The 15129-nt window shown below is 46.0% G+C and overlaps 1 protein-coding gene across 1 annotated transcript; it reads left to right on the top strand.

Annotated features, from left to right (window-relative positions):
• The first annotated feature begins 2870 nt into the window (after positions 1 to 2870).
• On the top strand, positions 2871 to 4345 carry LOC136506781 (3-ketoacyl-CoA synthase 5-like). The gene has a single exon (XM_066501671.1). The coding sequence runs from the start codon at positions 2871 to 2873 to the stop codon at positions 4323 to 4325; it is 1455 nt and encodes a 484-aa protein (XP_066357768.1). The 3' UTR covers positions 4326 to 4345.
• The last annotated feature ends 10784 nt before the right edge of the window (positions 4346 to 15129 follow it).

Raw genomic sequence — 15129 nt, 5'->3', positions numbered from 1 at the left:
CTCCACTCCAGTCTTTGGTTTCTGATTCCTTCGCGGAAGCCCAAGGTGACGACGATAATAATTCATCAGATGCATGGTTGTCTGTTGCTAAAAGCTGGTGGATGAGTAAGTGCATGGGTCCCACAATAGTAAAAAGAGCCTGGTAACTACTGACGTGTTTTTATGAAGATCATCATTATGTGTTAAGTAACATTTATCTACCATATGCTTTGCAATTCCTATGTTATAAATTCATGTGTTTCAAACAGTCTAAATTTTCTGTTCCTGTGTTTTGAAATTCCATAGTTTTTCACTTTTTATCATACCTTATTTCTACGTTTTTCCTATTTCTATGTTTTGAATTCTTTCGTTCTGCCTTAAGTACGTAGCCCTGGTGGCCTGGTCTGTCTCGAATGCATAGTATGCAACATGTAAATGCCGTTTGGTGTCCATTACGGGGTCTGCTTTCATTTCCTCCTCTAGACAAACAGGCCATACGCTTTTTTTTCGTATGGCTAAATACGGGTCAGCAAGAGTATGGATAAATTTGCATAGGGAAATTGGCTCTCTAAAATAATTTAGCATTTCAAAATGAAAAGGTTCCACGACAGCTTGTCAAAAGCTGACTCTCTATTTATTGAACCTGCTGTCACGTCATTAGGCTTGGATTAAACTCAAGCGACATCACTTTTAAGCATATCATCAAGCACCTCGGCGTGCAGTGAGACGGTCTCCAATAAGGAGACCCAGACCCATTTTTGCGTTCCGCACAGTTCTTTGTCTTCCCGAAAACATCGTCCAATAGCTGACCCATACACCCGACGCATTTTGCCTGCTCGCCTAAACGCTAGGCAAAAAAACGTCGCCTCTCTCCTTGCTACGTAAATCGCCGAGCTCGCCCGCGGCGCCCGGCTGGGGCCGAGCTCGCCCGCGCACGCCCGCGGCGGCCGGGGCCGAGCTCGCCCACGCCCGCGACGGGGCGGGGCTCGCCCGCGCCATGGCCGAGGCGGAGCTCGCCCGCGCCCGCCGCCGGTGTTGGAGGAGGATCATGCGGCGAGGCGGGGAGCGGGGCGCGGCCGTCGGGGAGCGGGGGCGGAGCTCGCCCGTGCCCGCCGCCGGTGTTGGAGGAGGAGCGAGCGTGGAGGCGAGGAGCGACCAGACGAGGTACATGGACGCGGCGGTGAGGGCTCCGCAGCCGAGGCCGAAGAGGAGGCCGGAGACGACGACGAGGATGTCCTTGGTGCGGTACTGGACGGACAAGGCGGCGACCTCCGGCTCGGCGGCAGGGAGGGCCACGGGGTGGCGGATCTGGTGCGGGCCGAGGCGGAGGACGGTGACGACGATGGTGGTGAGCGACGTGGGGTTGGTGCGGGCCGAGGCAACGGACGCAGAGGTGGCGGCCATGAGGAGGAGCTTGCCGACGGATTTGAGGGCTTTTGCGTTTGCGGTCTGTTGGAGAGACTCACTTTTGGGTGGTGAATTTTTTTTCCCTATGCTAGATCCAAACAAAGTAATAGATGTTGTATTTAGGTCTCTTCGCCCTTGTTTAGTTCGTGAAAAGTTTTCGCGAAAAGTGCTACAGTATCCATCACATCGAATCTTGCGATACGTGCATGGAGCATTAAATGTAGACGAAAAAAAAAACTAATTGCACAGTTTGATTGGAAATTGCGAGACGAACGTTTTGAGTCTAATTAGTCCATGATTGAACATTAATCGTCAAATAAAAACGAAAGTGCTACAGTAGCCAAATTTCCAACTTTTTGCGAACTAAACAAGGGCTTCGTTGAAGTCAGTCCGAGAGTGAATTTCAATTTCTGTAGCGCAGAGCGCATGCACTAGCCTTGCTCCAGCAGTCCGCGCGCGGAGGCAAGCGCACGCCTGGCCTATTCCTACTCGGACCGTCGGATGATGATGGATTGGTCAATACATACTGTACGTTGATGGGCGCATTGAATTCCCCCGCCATCTACCCCGCTGCGTCATCTGCAACACCCATGAATTCACGACGCTCGCCTTCAATTCACCGTGGCGCCAGTCTGGTAGCTTCTGCTCCCGCTATTTATACCCACGCTGCCGGCTTAGGCCTTTGGAAATTTGATTATTGTAGTACTTTTATTTTTATTTGGTAATTAGTATTTAATTATGGACTAATTAGGTTTAAAACGTTCGTCTCGTGATTTTCAACAAAACTGTGTAATTAATTTTTTTTATCTACTTTTAATACTTCATACATATATCATAAGATTCGATGTGAGAAAAGTTTTTGGAACTAAATATGACCTCAGCTCTCCGCTCCAAGCACACCACCACTCCACAGTCCAGTCACTGGCGGAGGATTCAAAGCCGGCGGAGGAGGCGAGGGCAACGGCGGGACTGGCTGACGGGGGCGGCACCGAGTTCGGCGCCATGTAATTTTGGAGTCGAGTTACCAACCGCGTCAACGTCACCTGGGATGTTTTGCTGTGGACGGTCAGGCACCTCGAAGTTAAAATCTGTGGCGTCGAGACGTGTTACCTCGATGTCAGGACTCATGACGCCGACTTCCAGGGTCCAACGACTCTCAGGGTCTAAAAATAAGTTTACGGGGTGTTCGGCTGATCTACTGCTGACTTATTTTGTGCTTGTTTTAGCTTATTTTTTCTCACAGAACACTATTGAATCATTCAAAATCATCCGAAATCCACTGTACAGTGAAAAGAGTCGAATTGTAAAAAATGGGGGCACTGCCTTTCCGTTCCCATAATGCCCTGGACACAGCCTTTAAATCATACGCTCCCTCCTCTCTCTTTTCAGCTACACACACACTCTATAACACGCCCGCGTGCAGTGGCAAAAAACCATACAGGCCAAGGCTATACGCACGCATGCTACACAGTGGCACTGGCACGATGAACAGGCCACTGCATGTCAAGTTCCTAAAGACCATGTACGGGCTCCTCGTCATCGTCGCCTTGGCTGCCGCCGCCGCCGTGGTCCCGAGGACGAGCCCTGAGGAGGTGCTCGCGCTGGCGCGGGAGATCCGGCCTGTCCACTGCCTGCTGGCCCTGCTCCTGGCCGCCGCCGTCGCCAAGCTGCGGCGCATGGGCCGGCCCAAGGACGTGTACCTCGTGGAGTACGGCTGCTTCCGGCCCAAGCCCTGGTTCCGGGCGCCCTTCGCGACGTGCCTGGAGCACGCGCACCTGATGCCGTACCTGGTGGACGAGGAGAGCGTCAGCTTCGCCATCCGGCTGCTGGAACGCTCCGGGCTCGGCGAGGAGACGTGCGTGCCGGAGGCGTACCACTACATGCCGCCAGACCGCAGCCTCGAGGCCTCCCGCGACGAGACGGAGCTGGTCATCTTCTCCGCCGTGGACGAGGTGTTTGCCAGGACGAGCGTCAAGCCCGAGGAGATCGACGTGCTCATCGTTAACTGCAGCATCTTCACGCCCACGCCGGTGTTCGCCGACATGGTCGTCAACAGGTACAAGCTGCGTGCCGACGGGCAGAACGTCAACCTGTCCGGGATGGGGTGCAGCGCGGGGCTGGTCTCCGTCGGCCTCGCCAAGAACCTCCTGCAGACGGCACGGCCGAGCACGCACGTCCTCATCGTCTCCACGGAGATCCTCTCGTCGCAGTACTACGTCGGCACGGAGCGCGCGATGCTGCTCCCCAACTGCCTCTTCCGCATGGGCGCCGCGGCCATGATCCTGTCCAACTCCTCGGAGCGCGCGCGGTACAGGCTCACCCGCCTGGTGCGCACCGTGACGGCGGCCCGGGACGCCGACTACCGGTGCGTGTTCCAGAAGGAGGACGACAAGGGCAACACCGGGATCCGTCTCTCCAAGGACCTCGCCACCACCGCCGGCTACGCGCTCAAGAGCAACATCGCCGCCTTCGGACCCCTCGTCCTGCCGGCCTCGGAGCAGCTCCTCGTCGCGCTGTCCTTGCTCAAGCGGAAGCTCCTCAGCGGGCGCGCCAAGGTGAGGCTCTACCGACCGGACTTCCGCACGGCGTTCGAGCACATCTGCATCCATGCAGGCGGCCGCGGGGTGATCGACGAGGTTCAGCATGGCCTCGGCCTCTCCGACCAGGACGTGGAGGCGTCGCGGATGACGCTGCACCGGTTCGGGAACACATCCAGCAGCTCCGTGCTGTACGAACTGGCGTACATCGAGGCCAAGGGGATGATGAAAAAGGGCGACCGGATTTGGATGATCTCCTTCGGCGCCGGCTTCGACTGCAACAGTGTTGCGTGGGAGTGCGTCAAGCCGCCGGCCGACGCCGACGGGCCGTGGGTCGACTCCATCCACCGCTACCCGGTGCAGCTCCCAGAAATCGTCAAGGACACATCTGATGACTCCTAAACCATGCACGCAACTGGCGTTTTCAGTCGTATATAGTTGTACGTACCTAGTACACGTATACATATATATATATATATATATATATATATATATATATATATATATAGGGAGAGGCTATTCAGTAGCCGGCTACAAAATAAGTTATTCTGTAGCCACCTCCATTTACTATAATTTTATATACTAATTTACCATAATGTCAATACATATTTACGATAGTTGGGTTACTATAACACATGGGGATATTTACCATAACGTTATATTAAACCACTTAGTAAGGAGTTACTATAATCTCGTAAATTAACATAGTAATTATCATAACTCAAAGTGGCTACAGAATAAGTTATTTTGTAGCCAGCTACAGGATAGTGTATATATATATATATATATATATATATATATATATATATATATATATATATATATATATATATATATATATATGACTGCGCTAGTTAGTGCCACAGTACTAAATAATAATCCGTACCCGAGCTCTATGCCTGCCCGTCGTTACCCATGCGGCCATGCCGAAGAGAACGGACCTTGGCTTTCCGTTTTCCTTTCTATACGTGACGTGGTCGGCTTTTGCCGATTTTTTTTTTTTGTTTTTTTGCGGCTGATTTTTGTTTTTCCTTTTTTTGCGGCCGATTTTCCCCTTTTTTTTTCATTTCGTCGTCGGTTTTCTTTTAGTTTATTTTTCTACATCACGTGGTCAGCTCTTGTGGCCGATTTTTTTCCTTTTTTTTCTTGCAGTTGATTTTGGTCGATTTTCTTTTAGCCTGGTGGTTTCTCTGACAGGTGAACGTGAACGTGTATTGTTTTCTTATTTTTGGATTTGAATGGTAGATTTCATATTGAAATAGGTGAGGCAAGATGCAACAAATAAGAGTCTCCAACTGGAAGGTAAAAACGTGATTTTATATATTTATGATGATGCTGGTCACAAAACTTGGGTTTTAAAGGTAAATGAATCATACAATCGTGTTTCAAACCATAAACCTTTTTTCCACTAAATCACATACAATATTTTTTATAAAAAGAAAAAACAAAACTAATACAACCCTTGCTTCTGTCGCTTCTCTAATGGCTGCTAATTGTTTAACCTGTCAAAAGAAGTGAAACAAAAGAAAACATTGAAAAAAACTTCATGATTAATAATAGAGTAAACCATGCATACGGATTTCCTGCAAACTCAGATACTAATTTGTGCTTTCTTAAATAACTGGATAAACATCAATGAGTCAAAATTTTTGAATGGCAAAAAACAAGTATGAATATACCAAATAAAAGCAACTAAAGCTGGGAGGCGCCACCAACAGCTATATGCGTTTATTACCTGACCCCTAAAAAGTGCAATAAATAATAACAGCTCATTTTGCACTCTTCCTAGTGGTGTGCCCATTCATAATTGAAAAGTGCGATCAGAAGATTTGAATCATCGTGCATATAAATGACTGCTAACCTACATACTTTTTAAGCAAAAATAAAGAGTATGTCAGATAGCACAAAGGCTTATGAATCTGCGAGTATGATCAATGCAGAAAATTAGTAAAGATGCAAAGAGAGTGCTAGCTAAAAATGTAATAGTTTCACTTGATCAGAGTTTAGGGTGTGACTAAACTCTGAAGTGTGCGGTCCAAAACAAAATATCATGCTGAAAAGGAAATGGTAAGAAGCGGAAGTTTACCATTAGGAAACTACTACTTCTCCTAGACTCCTGACTCTGACAAGAAATTAAAAGAATTCATTGTGTAAAGAATAATATATATTGCAATATAGCATTCCATCTGAGATTACATCCAGACAAACATTATTTATAAGTTGAGAGTTCACGTGAAAGCAAATTATCAAATAAATTTTCAGGATATGAAAGTTGAATACTGCATTGTGTAGCTCATTAGATCTTAGCAACAATCATTTTAGCACTTCTGACATGAAAAATAAAAACCCTGATATATTCCTTAAGTTAAGAGCAAGGCCAATAAGCTTGGCTTATAGCCAAGCCATGTCATTTGGACACTAGCTTAATAGATTATTCATAGAAACAGTTGGTCTTTTCACTTTTTCCAAAGCATATATTTTATTAGTATGGGTCCAACCACCACAATGCTAGGCAAGATTAAGATGAAGGCATAATTTGCAAGTAAATAAGCTGCTAATCTGCCTCAGTGGGATAGGATAGATAGTTGCAAGGAAAAACAGCTTTGAATTTGCAATTAGAAGAGACTGCATAATTGACAGGTTTAGGCAAGTGGCGTCTCAGGTTTAGTTTTGAAAAAATATATGTTGAGCAATTGTCAGCATAGAAATCTTTCTAAACTCTTGAACAATAAAATACACGCGGAGTCAGTATAAACCAAAAAGCGAACAGGTTTAGGAAACATCTTGAATCAGTGAGAAATAATGTTGAGTACCCATTCGGCTCGGAAGTGAAGCGAGCACTTCACCTACGGTTGCCACAAACCTTCAGAAGAGTAGAGGCTCTATATACATTATACATCAGCATACAATGGATAGACAACAAATAACACCTCCAGAGCATCTACTAGACTAAGCGAACAGGTTTAGGAAACATCTTGAATCAGTGAGAAATAATGTTGAGTACCCATTCGGCTCGGAAGTGAAGCGAGCACTTCACCTACGGTTGCCACAAACCTTCAGAAGAGTAGAGGCTCTATATACATTATACATCAGCATACAATGGATAGACAACAAATAACACCTCCAGAGCATCTACTAGACTGCTATTACAAAACTTCAGGATGCTAAATATCCAATTATGCAAGTGGCATTAAATTTTCTATACAAAGCTAGAAAGGCAATAAAGATTTTCTGCACACCAACTAACAAGAGCAAATTAGGTCATGATTTATGATGAGCAAGTTAGGATTATCAACACAGGACAAAAGGTGATAATATTGGGGTGCAAGAACGTAAGCAAGCTCTAAACATATAATAGACAAATTAACTAAGCTACTGTAAAGAGAGTGCAGCAGTTGTACCTTCTCCTTCTTCATTAGCCAAAGTTCCCTTTCTTCTTTCTTTCTTTCTTTTTTGAACCGTGAGTATAGCATGGGAGACCCCCACTATATACAACTGTATAGAGAGGTCAGAGAGCTGTATAAAAAAAGGCCAAAGAAAGGAGGCCCGAGCAAGTCTAGAAAAAAACCTAGAATCCTACTCTCTTGCATATTAGCATACTTATAAGCTACAGAAAAATCAACAGATCAACATGGATTGTGACTACATAGTAGTTTGGTGTGCCTACTACTATCAGAAGCTTCAGAAATAATTCTTCAAATAATAAGGTACAAAAATAACATAGGCTTATAAAGAGCTAGATAACAAATACCCATGCCACAAAAGAATATTTCTGAGTATTTCTACAACAACAGCAAGTTCAGTAAATAAATGAAGGCGATGTTTGCATTTATATGCGATAATCCTAATTAAAATGCATATATATTCTACAGGAAGAAGCATCCCAAGCCACATGAACATTTCAATGAACTTCGGTTTGCATCTAGAAACATATAATATTCTGATTAACGCTACTAGTTGCGAATTACAGGAAAAAGGTTAGCAGAGATAAGGTGAAACTAACCTACCAGCATCGATGCCTTTGCATAGAGTACACTGGTACTGACTAAAAGCAATCCATTATTGAAAGTTGCATGCAATTGATCACTTTACTCAGGGATGGGTTAACAGAGATACAAACATCATCCACTCCATCACTTTCAATCACAGGCCATCCAGCAAAAAGAAAACAGGAAACTAATCCATCACTCCATCATTTAGACATCTCAAAAATAAAAGGATGAAAATAAAGGAAAAGATTCAATTTGAGTTCACAATTCAGAGCATATACAATTTTTTAACCTCGTGAGAACATGTTTGAGTCCAGAATTCAATTAGTAATAGCATGCAGATCACATGATGGTCATGCGTTGCAATCCCTTAAATCCTGTTTCTTCCCCACTCCCGAACATAAGCTGAACAAAAATACCCGCATGGCATTTGAAACAAAGGACACATTTAGTAAAAGATGATCTTTTGGGCACGAAACATTTGAATTTTTGTGTGTGGGGGAACTAAAAATTCAGAGGTGCACATTTTCAACATGGAGACAATTTAGTAGTGAAAAATTAGAATCTATGACATTTATAGTTAGGTGCTACTGTTTTAATGAGTTGGTGATGACTCAATAGAATCTATGACAACACTTGTTATACTTTTTCAACGTGGATTACATGGTTAGTGATTTGATTAATACAATTTTATGGTTTAGAAGATTTTGACCATAAAGACTTGTGCAACATATATTACAGAAAATGATTATGGTTGAAACAAATGAAAATTTGTTGGCCAAGAAATTTATCATAATGAAGTAGCTGAATGAGGAGAATTATTTTTGATGGATGAAATTTTGGGACCAAGAAATTGAAAATAGATGTAGAAAACAACATACACTCTTGGATAAATGCACAGCTATGGTTAGGGATAAATTATTTGGGCCTGGGGCAATGACGGCTTGCTTGCTCTGAGAGTCTGAGTGTTGTGCTCTTGTGACCTGTAGAGGTTTACTAAAAAAATTAAGCATACGCAAATGCCTCGCATTTTCATTGAGCAAAATGTACAACAGGGGAAGCCCCCACTGTGAGATTTTTATTAGAAAAAAGAAAAAAAGGGGCACTCGCATTAGTAACTGTTGATTTTGTGATCCATCATGCCAATATAAAAAACTATTTGATTAATCTGGGAATCTGAATAAAAACATGTCATGCTTCGGAATCTAGAAAAGGAGTTCCTTAGGAAACAAAATACAAATATCTAAACATTTACACTCTGGTTGAAAACACATTAAATATTAGGTATCTATATTCACAAATAAAAATATAGTAGCACATGAGTTCATTCCTTTCGTAAAATAGACCAGAAATCTTTAGTTATTTCCTCAGTCGACAAGTCGATGAAAATAGGTACATCTCCCATACAATAGATCAAATGAGTACCTTCCTCCCTTAACTAACAAATTAATGAACAAATAAAATTAGAGAACCTCAAGACCAGTCTTACCTTGGAATGTAGGACAGGTTGAGTGAGAGGCATTAGCAATAGGAGGGCAGGACGCTAGGGCCAACGGTAGGAGCAGAGGAGAGATGGATTGTCTGCAATAAACAAATAACACCACAAATGGAGATTGAACCTGTAACCTGTGTAACACCCTAAAATTTGAATTTTTGGAAATAAAGCTAAAATGATTTAATTTGGAGTTTTGTGCTCATGAAACGGGCAGGGCCGGTGGCGCTCCCACCACACGCGTAGCTACGGGGCGGCGACGGACTGGTGCGACGGCAGCGGCGGTGGTCGAGCTCGGGCTCGCGCAAGACAGTGCTGCGAGGCGCGGCAGCGGAGACAGAGCGACGCGGGGAGGTGCACGGCCATGACCGGGCTCGCCTAGCTACGGCGCGGACCGAGGTGGAGCTCGGCACGGCGGCCACACGCGGCCACGGCAAGGGAGGCGACGACGGGCGGCCATGGCGCACCGGGGGTGGCTGCGGGGCAACGTGGGGCTCGGGAGGTGCAGCACAGTGGGCCTGTAGAACGCTCACGCGTGCTCGTGAGGGGGGGACCGGGCGACAGGCATGGTGGCAAGGGCGGGAAAGGGAGTGGTGGCACTGAGGCTGCGGTCCAGCGCTGGACCGTGGGGCTCACACGCGCACGCGAGGAGCTGGGCGACGGTGCAGCAGGCGCGATTGGAGGCGGCATGGTGTTGTGGCCGTCTCGGCCACAGGCGCGGGTGGTCATGGCCCGGCGGGGCGCTCTGCGGTGGTGAGCCGTGGCCCGGCGCGGATGACTTGGCTGGGCTGAGGAGGGCGCTGCTTCGGTCACGGTCCCCCGAGTTCGGTGTGGTGAGGTGGGGAGAGAAGGTAAGGCAAGGTCAAGGGCCAAAGCTGGAGGCGTGCGAAGACAACGAGAGCACGGCCGCGCCAGTGCGGTGGCGGTGGTACGGGCATGCCGGAGCAAGGGGCACGGACGCCAAGGTGTCGAGCGTAGTGGTAGGCGAGGAAGAAAGGGTCTGCTGCAGCTTCGATGGCTCGATGGTGCTGTAAAGAAGCACTACACCGCTGCACATGCTCGGCTGGCGCCCCCATTAAAATTTGGACAAGACACTAGCGACCGAGAGAAAGAGTGAAGGACAATGGCGTAGGCAAACAGTCGCAGCATGATGGGACAGCGAAGGCAACCAGCTCCTTCGTGGTTAGGTGGGTCGTGCGGTGGGCGGAGCACCATGTCGGCCAGACAGTTAGCAGGCAGTGCACGCGGCGACCATAGGCCGAGCCGTACGACGGTGAGTAGTGATGCGCTCAAAATTTAAAGAGACGCAAAAACCGCGGATTAGCTCGCTAAGTTCCAACCAAAATGCACTACCCTAGAGTTGACACTACCATCTCCCCAACGAAGCAACCCATACGACCAGAAGATGACCAGCGAGAAGGAAAGAGAGGCATCAAGATAGACTGGTCACGTAGAATGCCGGTTCACAGACAGAGCGCCACTAACATGGTTAACATGTTCAAAGCATAATTGGGAAATTTTACGAGAGCATCATGACTTCCAGCCCAACCACAACCTACACCACGTTCAAGTGCACATCTCGATGCAACCAGTCGTGCAAAAACATAGATATATTGCCTAACTAGTTTTGTTAGAATTTAAATGCCAAAATGGCATTGTCTACAATTCTTTTCCCAAACAAGCCCTAAACAACATTTGTCCACGAGATTATTTAAAAGTTGTTAAGCACCGAGACAAATTGACTAGCGACACTTATTTATTGTTTTATTCATGAAAATGAGTCACACAAGATTCGTTTATAATCCCATGTGTGCTTTAAACTTTTGAACCCGAAAACTTGTTTTGCTAATTCCTCTCAGGCGTTAACCTAGGTGCTAAGCAAGCTCGTAACACCCGAGGTGTTAAACTTACCAAGCCCTTTGACCTTGCCTTTGCCATTATCACCAAATGTAATACTATCATAACCATTGCTATCACTAGTATTGATTGAGTTAAACATTCTTGAATCACCGGTCGTGTGTTGAGTCACCCACTATCAAGAACCCAATGGCTTCCTCTGGCTTTGTAATTGACCAACAAAAGAAGATCAATTCTTTTTAGGTACTAAAACTTGCTTGGGTCCTTGAAGGTTAGTGACCAAGCTCTTTGGCACTCAAATGACTTTCTTCTTTGAGCCCATCCATGGTGCACCAATGCACTTAGCCTTCACACCATTTGTACCCTTGGTAAGCACATATAAAGAATCAAGCTTAATTGAGGATACTTTAGCTTGTGATTTCTTATTCATGCATTTTTGCTCTATGTGACCAACGTGCTTGCAACTAGTACAAAAACAACCATTATTCTTCACAAAACTAGTCTTATGAGGAGCAAAGGCCGCATTGCCTTTCTTAGGGGTATAGCGCAATCCCTCTTTGTAGAGAAAAGCTCTTTGGCTACCTAAGCACATAAGCAAGCGGTCCTCTCCACCATAGGCTTTGCCTAAGGCAAGAGTGAGCTCATTTACCTCCTTCTTGAGTGTCTCATTCTCAACCATTAGTGAGGCTTCACAAGTGAAACCATCACTACTAGATGAGCTAGAAGTGAAAGTGCTACAAGAAGGGTTAGTGGGAGAAACAATGATAGGCTTATAGAAAGATTTATCAATTATATCACAAGTTAAGCCCACATCACAGGTACAACATGCTCCTTCACATTTTGTTAATCAAGTAGAGAGGAATGAGCTTTTTCAAGCTTCTTGTGAGCCTTGCCAAGCTTCTCATGGGCTTCCTCTAGCCTCTCATGAGATACATTGAGCTCATCAAAGGCTTGCTTAAGGGCTTTTAGTTCCTTACGCAAGCTTTTGTATTCCCTTCTCTTAATGTCAAAATATTCCTTAGCATCATCTAACATGTCAAGTAGTTCATCCTTAGTTGGTTCATCATCATCATCACTATCACTTTCTTTTTATCATGTTCCTCATCATCACACTCATCATCAGATTGTACCTTAGTGGCCTTAGCCATGAAGCATGTCGATGGAGTGTTGAAGAGAGAAGGCTTCTCATGTATGGCAATGCTTGCAAGAGCCTTCTTCTTGGTGGTATTGTCATCATCACTATCATCATCATCACTTGAGGAAGCATCACTATCCCAAGTGACCACATATGAACCACTCTTCTTCTTCTTCTTCTTGAAGGTCATTTTGTCCTTCTTCTCTTTCTTTTCTTTCTTGTCCTTCTTGCTCTTCTTGTCATCATCATCATTGTCGCTATTGTATGGACATTGAACAACAAGATAATCCTTGCTTCCACACTTGAAGCATCTTCTTGATTCTTCCTTATTCTTGGATGAAGACTTCTTCCTTCTAGCATGATAGCCCTTCTTAACCATGAACTTGCCAAACCTCTTCATAAAGAGAGCCATTTTCTCATCATCATCATCATCATCCCAAGAGAATGAGCCTTCATCTTCACTTGATGTGTCTTGTTTGGCCTTGTCCTTGGATGATGTGGCTTTGAATGCCACACTCTTCTTCTCATCCTTCTTCTCATCTTTCTTCTCCTTCTTTTCTTCCTTCTCATCATCATCTCTATAAGTATCATCAGTCATCACATCACCCAATACTTGATTTGGTGTCATGGTGTCCAAACCACTCCTCACTAGAATAGTGACCAATGTGCCAAATCTTGATGGTAAGCATTTTAAGAACTTGTGAGAGAAGTCATTGTCCTTCACCTCTTCTCCAAGTGCTTTGAGATCATTGATAAGCACTTGAAGCCTATGAAACATCTCCGGCACACTCTCATCTTCCTTCATCTTGAAGCTAGCAAACTTCTCCTTGAGGATGTATACCTTGGCACCCTTCTCCACTTGAATGCCCTCAAATGACTCCTCCAACTTTTTCCATGCCTCATGAGTCATCTCAATGTTCTTGATTTGCTCAAATATTCTCTCATCGAATGCATCATGAATGGTACTAAGAGCAGTACCATTGTTTTGGAACAATACTTCTTCGGTGGCGGTGGGAGCTTCGGCACTGGCAACCTCAATCTTGGTCTCGACCACCTTCTAAACCTTCATATTGATTGACTTGATATATATTGTCATCTTCGCCTTCTAATAAGGATAATTTGAGCTATCAAATTGGGTGGCTTCTTGGTGTTGTTGATTTGAGTCATTTTGACACCGAAGGTTGTTAAACCTCAAATCACGGTGACACGGCTATGATACCACTTGAAAGGTCCTAATGGCTAGAGGGGGAGGTGAATAGCCTATAAAAATTTCTACAACAACACTTAAGCAAGGTGGTTAGACAATTATGAAGCGAAGCGAGTGTTGCGCTAGCCTACTCAAAATGCAAGCCTCCTATCCACAATTCTAGTCACTATGATCTCTAACTCATACAAACAGGCTAAGTCACTACCACTAAGTTAGTGAGCTCCAAAAGACTAACTAAAGAGCCTCACTAACCACTAGACATGACACAAGCTAGCTCTCAAAACTAATTACACTAAAGAGCTTAGCTACACTAAGAAAGTAAATACACAAGAGTGGTAGGAGGGTTATACCATTGTGGCAAGCGATGATCAATCAATCAATCGCAAGATAACCAATGAAATCCTCAGGACAAGATGACACAATGATTTATCCTAGAGGTTTACTTGCTTGCCGGCAAGCTACGTCCTTGTTGTAGTGATTCACCCACTTAGAGGTTCACGCGCTAATAGGCATCACACGCCTAACCCGCAATCGGGTGCCACACAACCAACACAAGATGGGGATCCACAAGCTACGAGCAATCCACTAGAGTACATTTTGGTTCTCCACCGGGGAAAGATCAAGAACCACTCACAATCACCATGATTGGAGCTAGAGATAATCACCTTCCTCCGCTCGATGATCCTCGCTGCACCAAGCCGTCTAGGTGGCAGCAACCACCAAGAGAAACAAGCGAAATCCGCAGCGAAACACAATCACCAAGTGCCTCTAGATGCAATCACTCAAGTAATGCACTTGGATTCACTCCCAAGCTCACAAAGATGATGAATCTATGATGGGCATGAGTGGGAGGGCTTTGGCTAAGCTCACAAGGTTGCTATGTCAATGCAAATGGCTAAGAGAGTGAGCTAGAGCCGGCCATGGGGCTTCAATAGAAGCCCCCACAAAATAGAGCCGTTGGGTCACATAACTGACCATTGGACTCGGCTGCACGGGCCGTTAGACCGTCCGACGTAGGGTCTAATGCCCTGCCATGGCCACTCCCGCGCCGCCACACGTCCCAATCAAATGAGCCGAACGTTGCCACCAACGGTCAAGCAGTTGCGCGTTGAAACACCACGGTCGGACCTAGACCGTTGGAGCCACCATCGGACTCCACACAAGGAGGGTCCGACGCGGTCTAGTAAGGTCCAAAGAGCACAAAACTGGTCGGACTCTGGTTCGACGCCCACCGTCGGACCTAGGCGGGAGTCTGACCCTGCCACGCGTCACCACCTCGCACAGTCGCACACATGACACTGAATGAACATTGCGCATGGTCGGTCCGACACCCCGCGAGCCCCGGTTCGATGACGCCTTCTCTCCGCGCGCACGTTAGGGTCAGCCATCGGACCCAGCCAGAGGCCAATGCGAAGACCTCGCTCTCGATCTCTGCTCAGACGTAATCTCTGCTCAGACGCGCCGAGGGACCGATGGACCCCGAATTAGCCTGGTCCGACGCCCTAGAAAACTCGGGTATGACGCTC

The sequence above is a fragment of the Miscanthus floridulus genome, chromosome 15, assembly GCF_019320115.1.
Source record: "Miscanthus floridulus cultivar M001 chromosome 15, ASM1932011v1, whole genome shotgun sequence".
Classification (NCBI taxonomy): domain Eukaryota; kingdom Viridiplantae; phylum Streptophyta; class Magnoliopsida; order Poales; family Poaceae; genus Miscanthus; species Miscanthus floridulus.
Note: the sequence above shows the minus strand (reverse complement) of the source record. Positions and strands in the feature narration are given on the sequence as shown.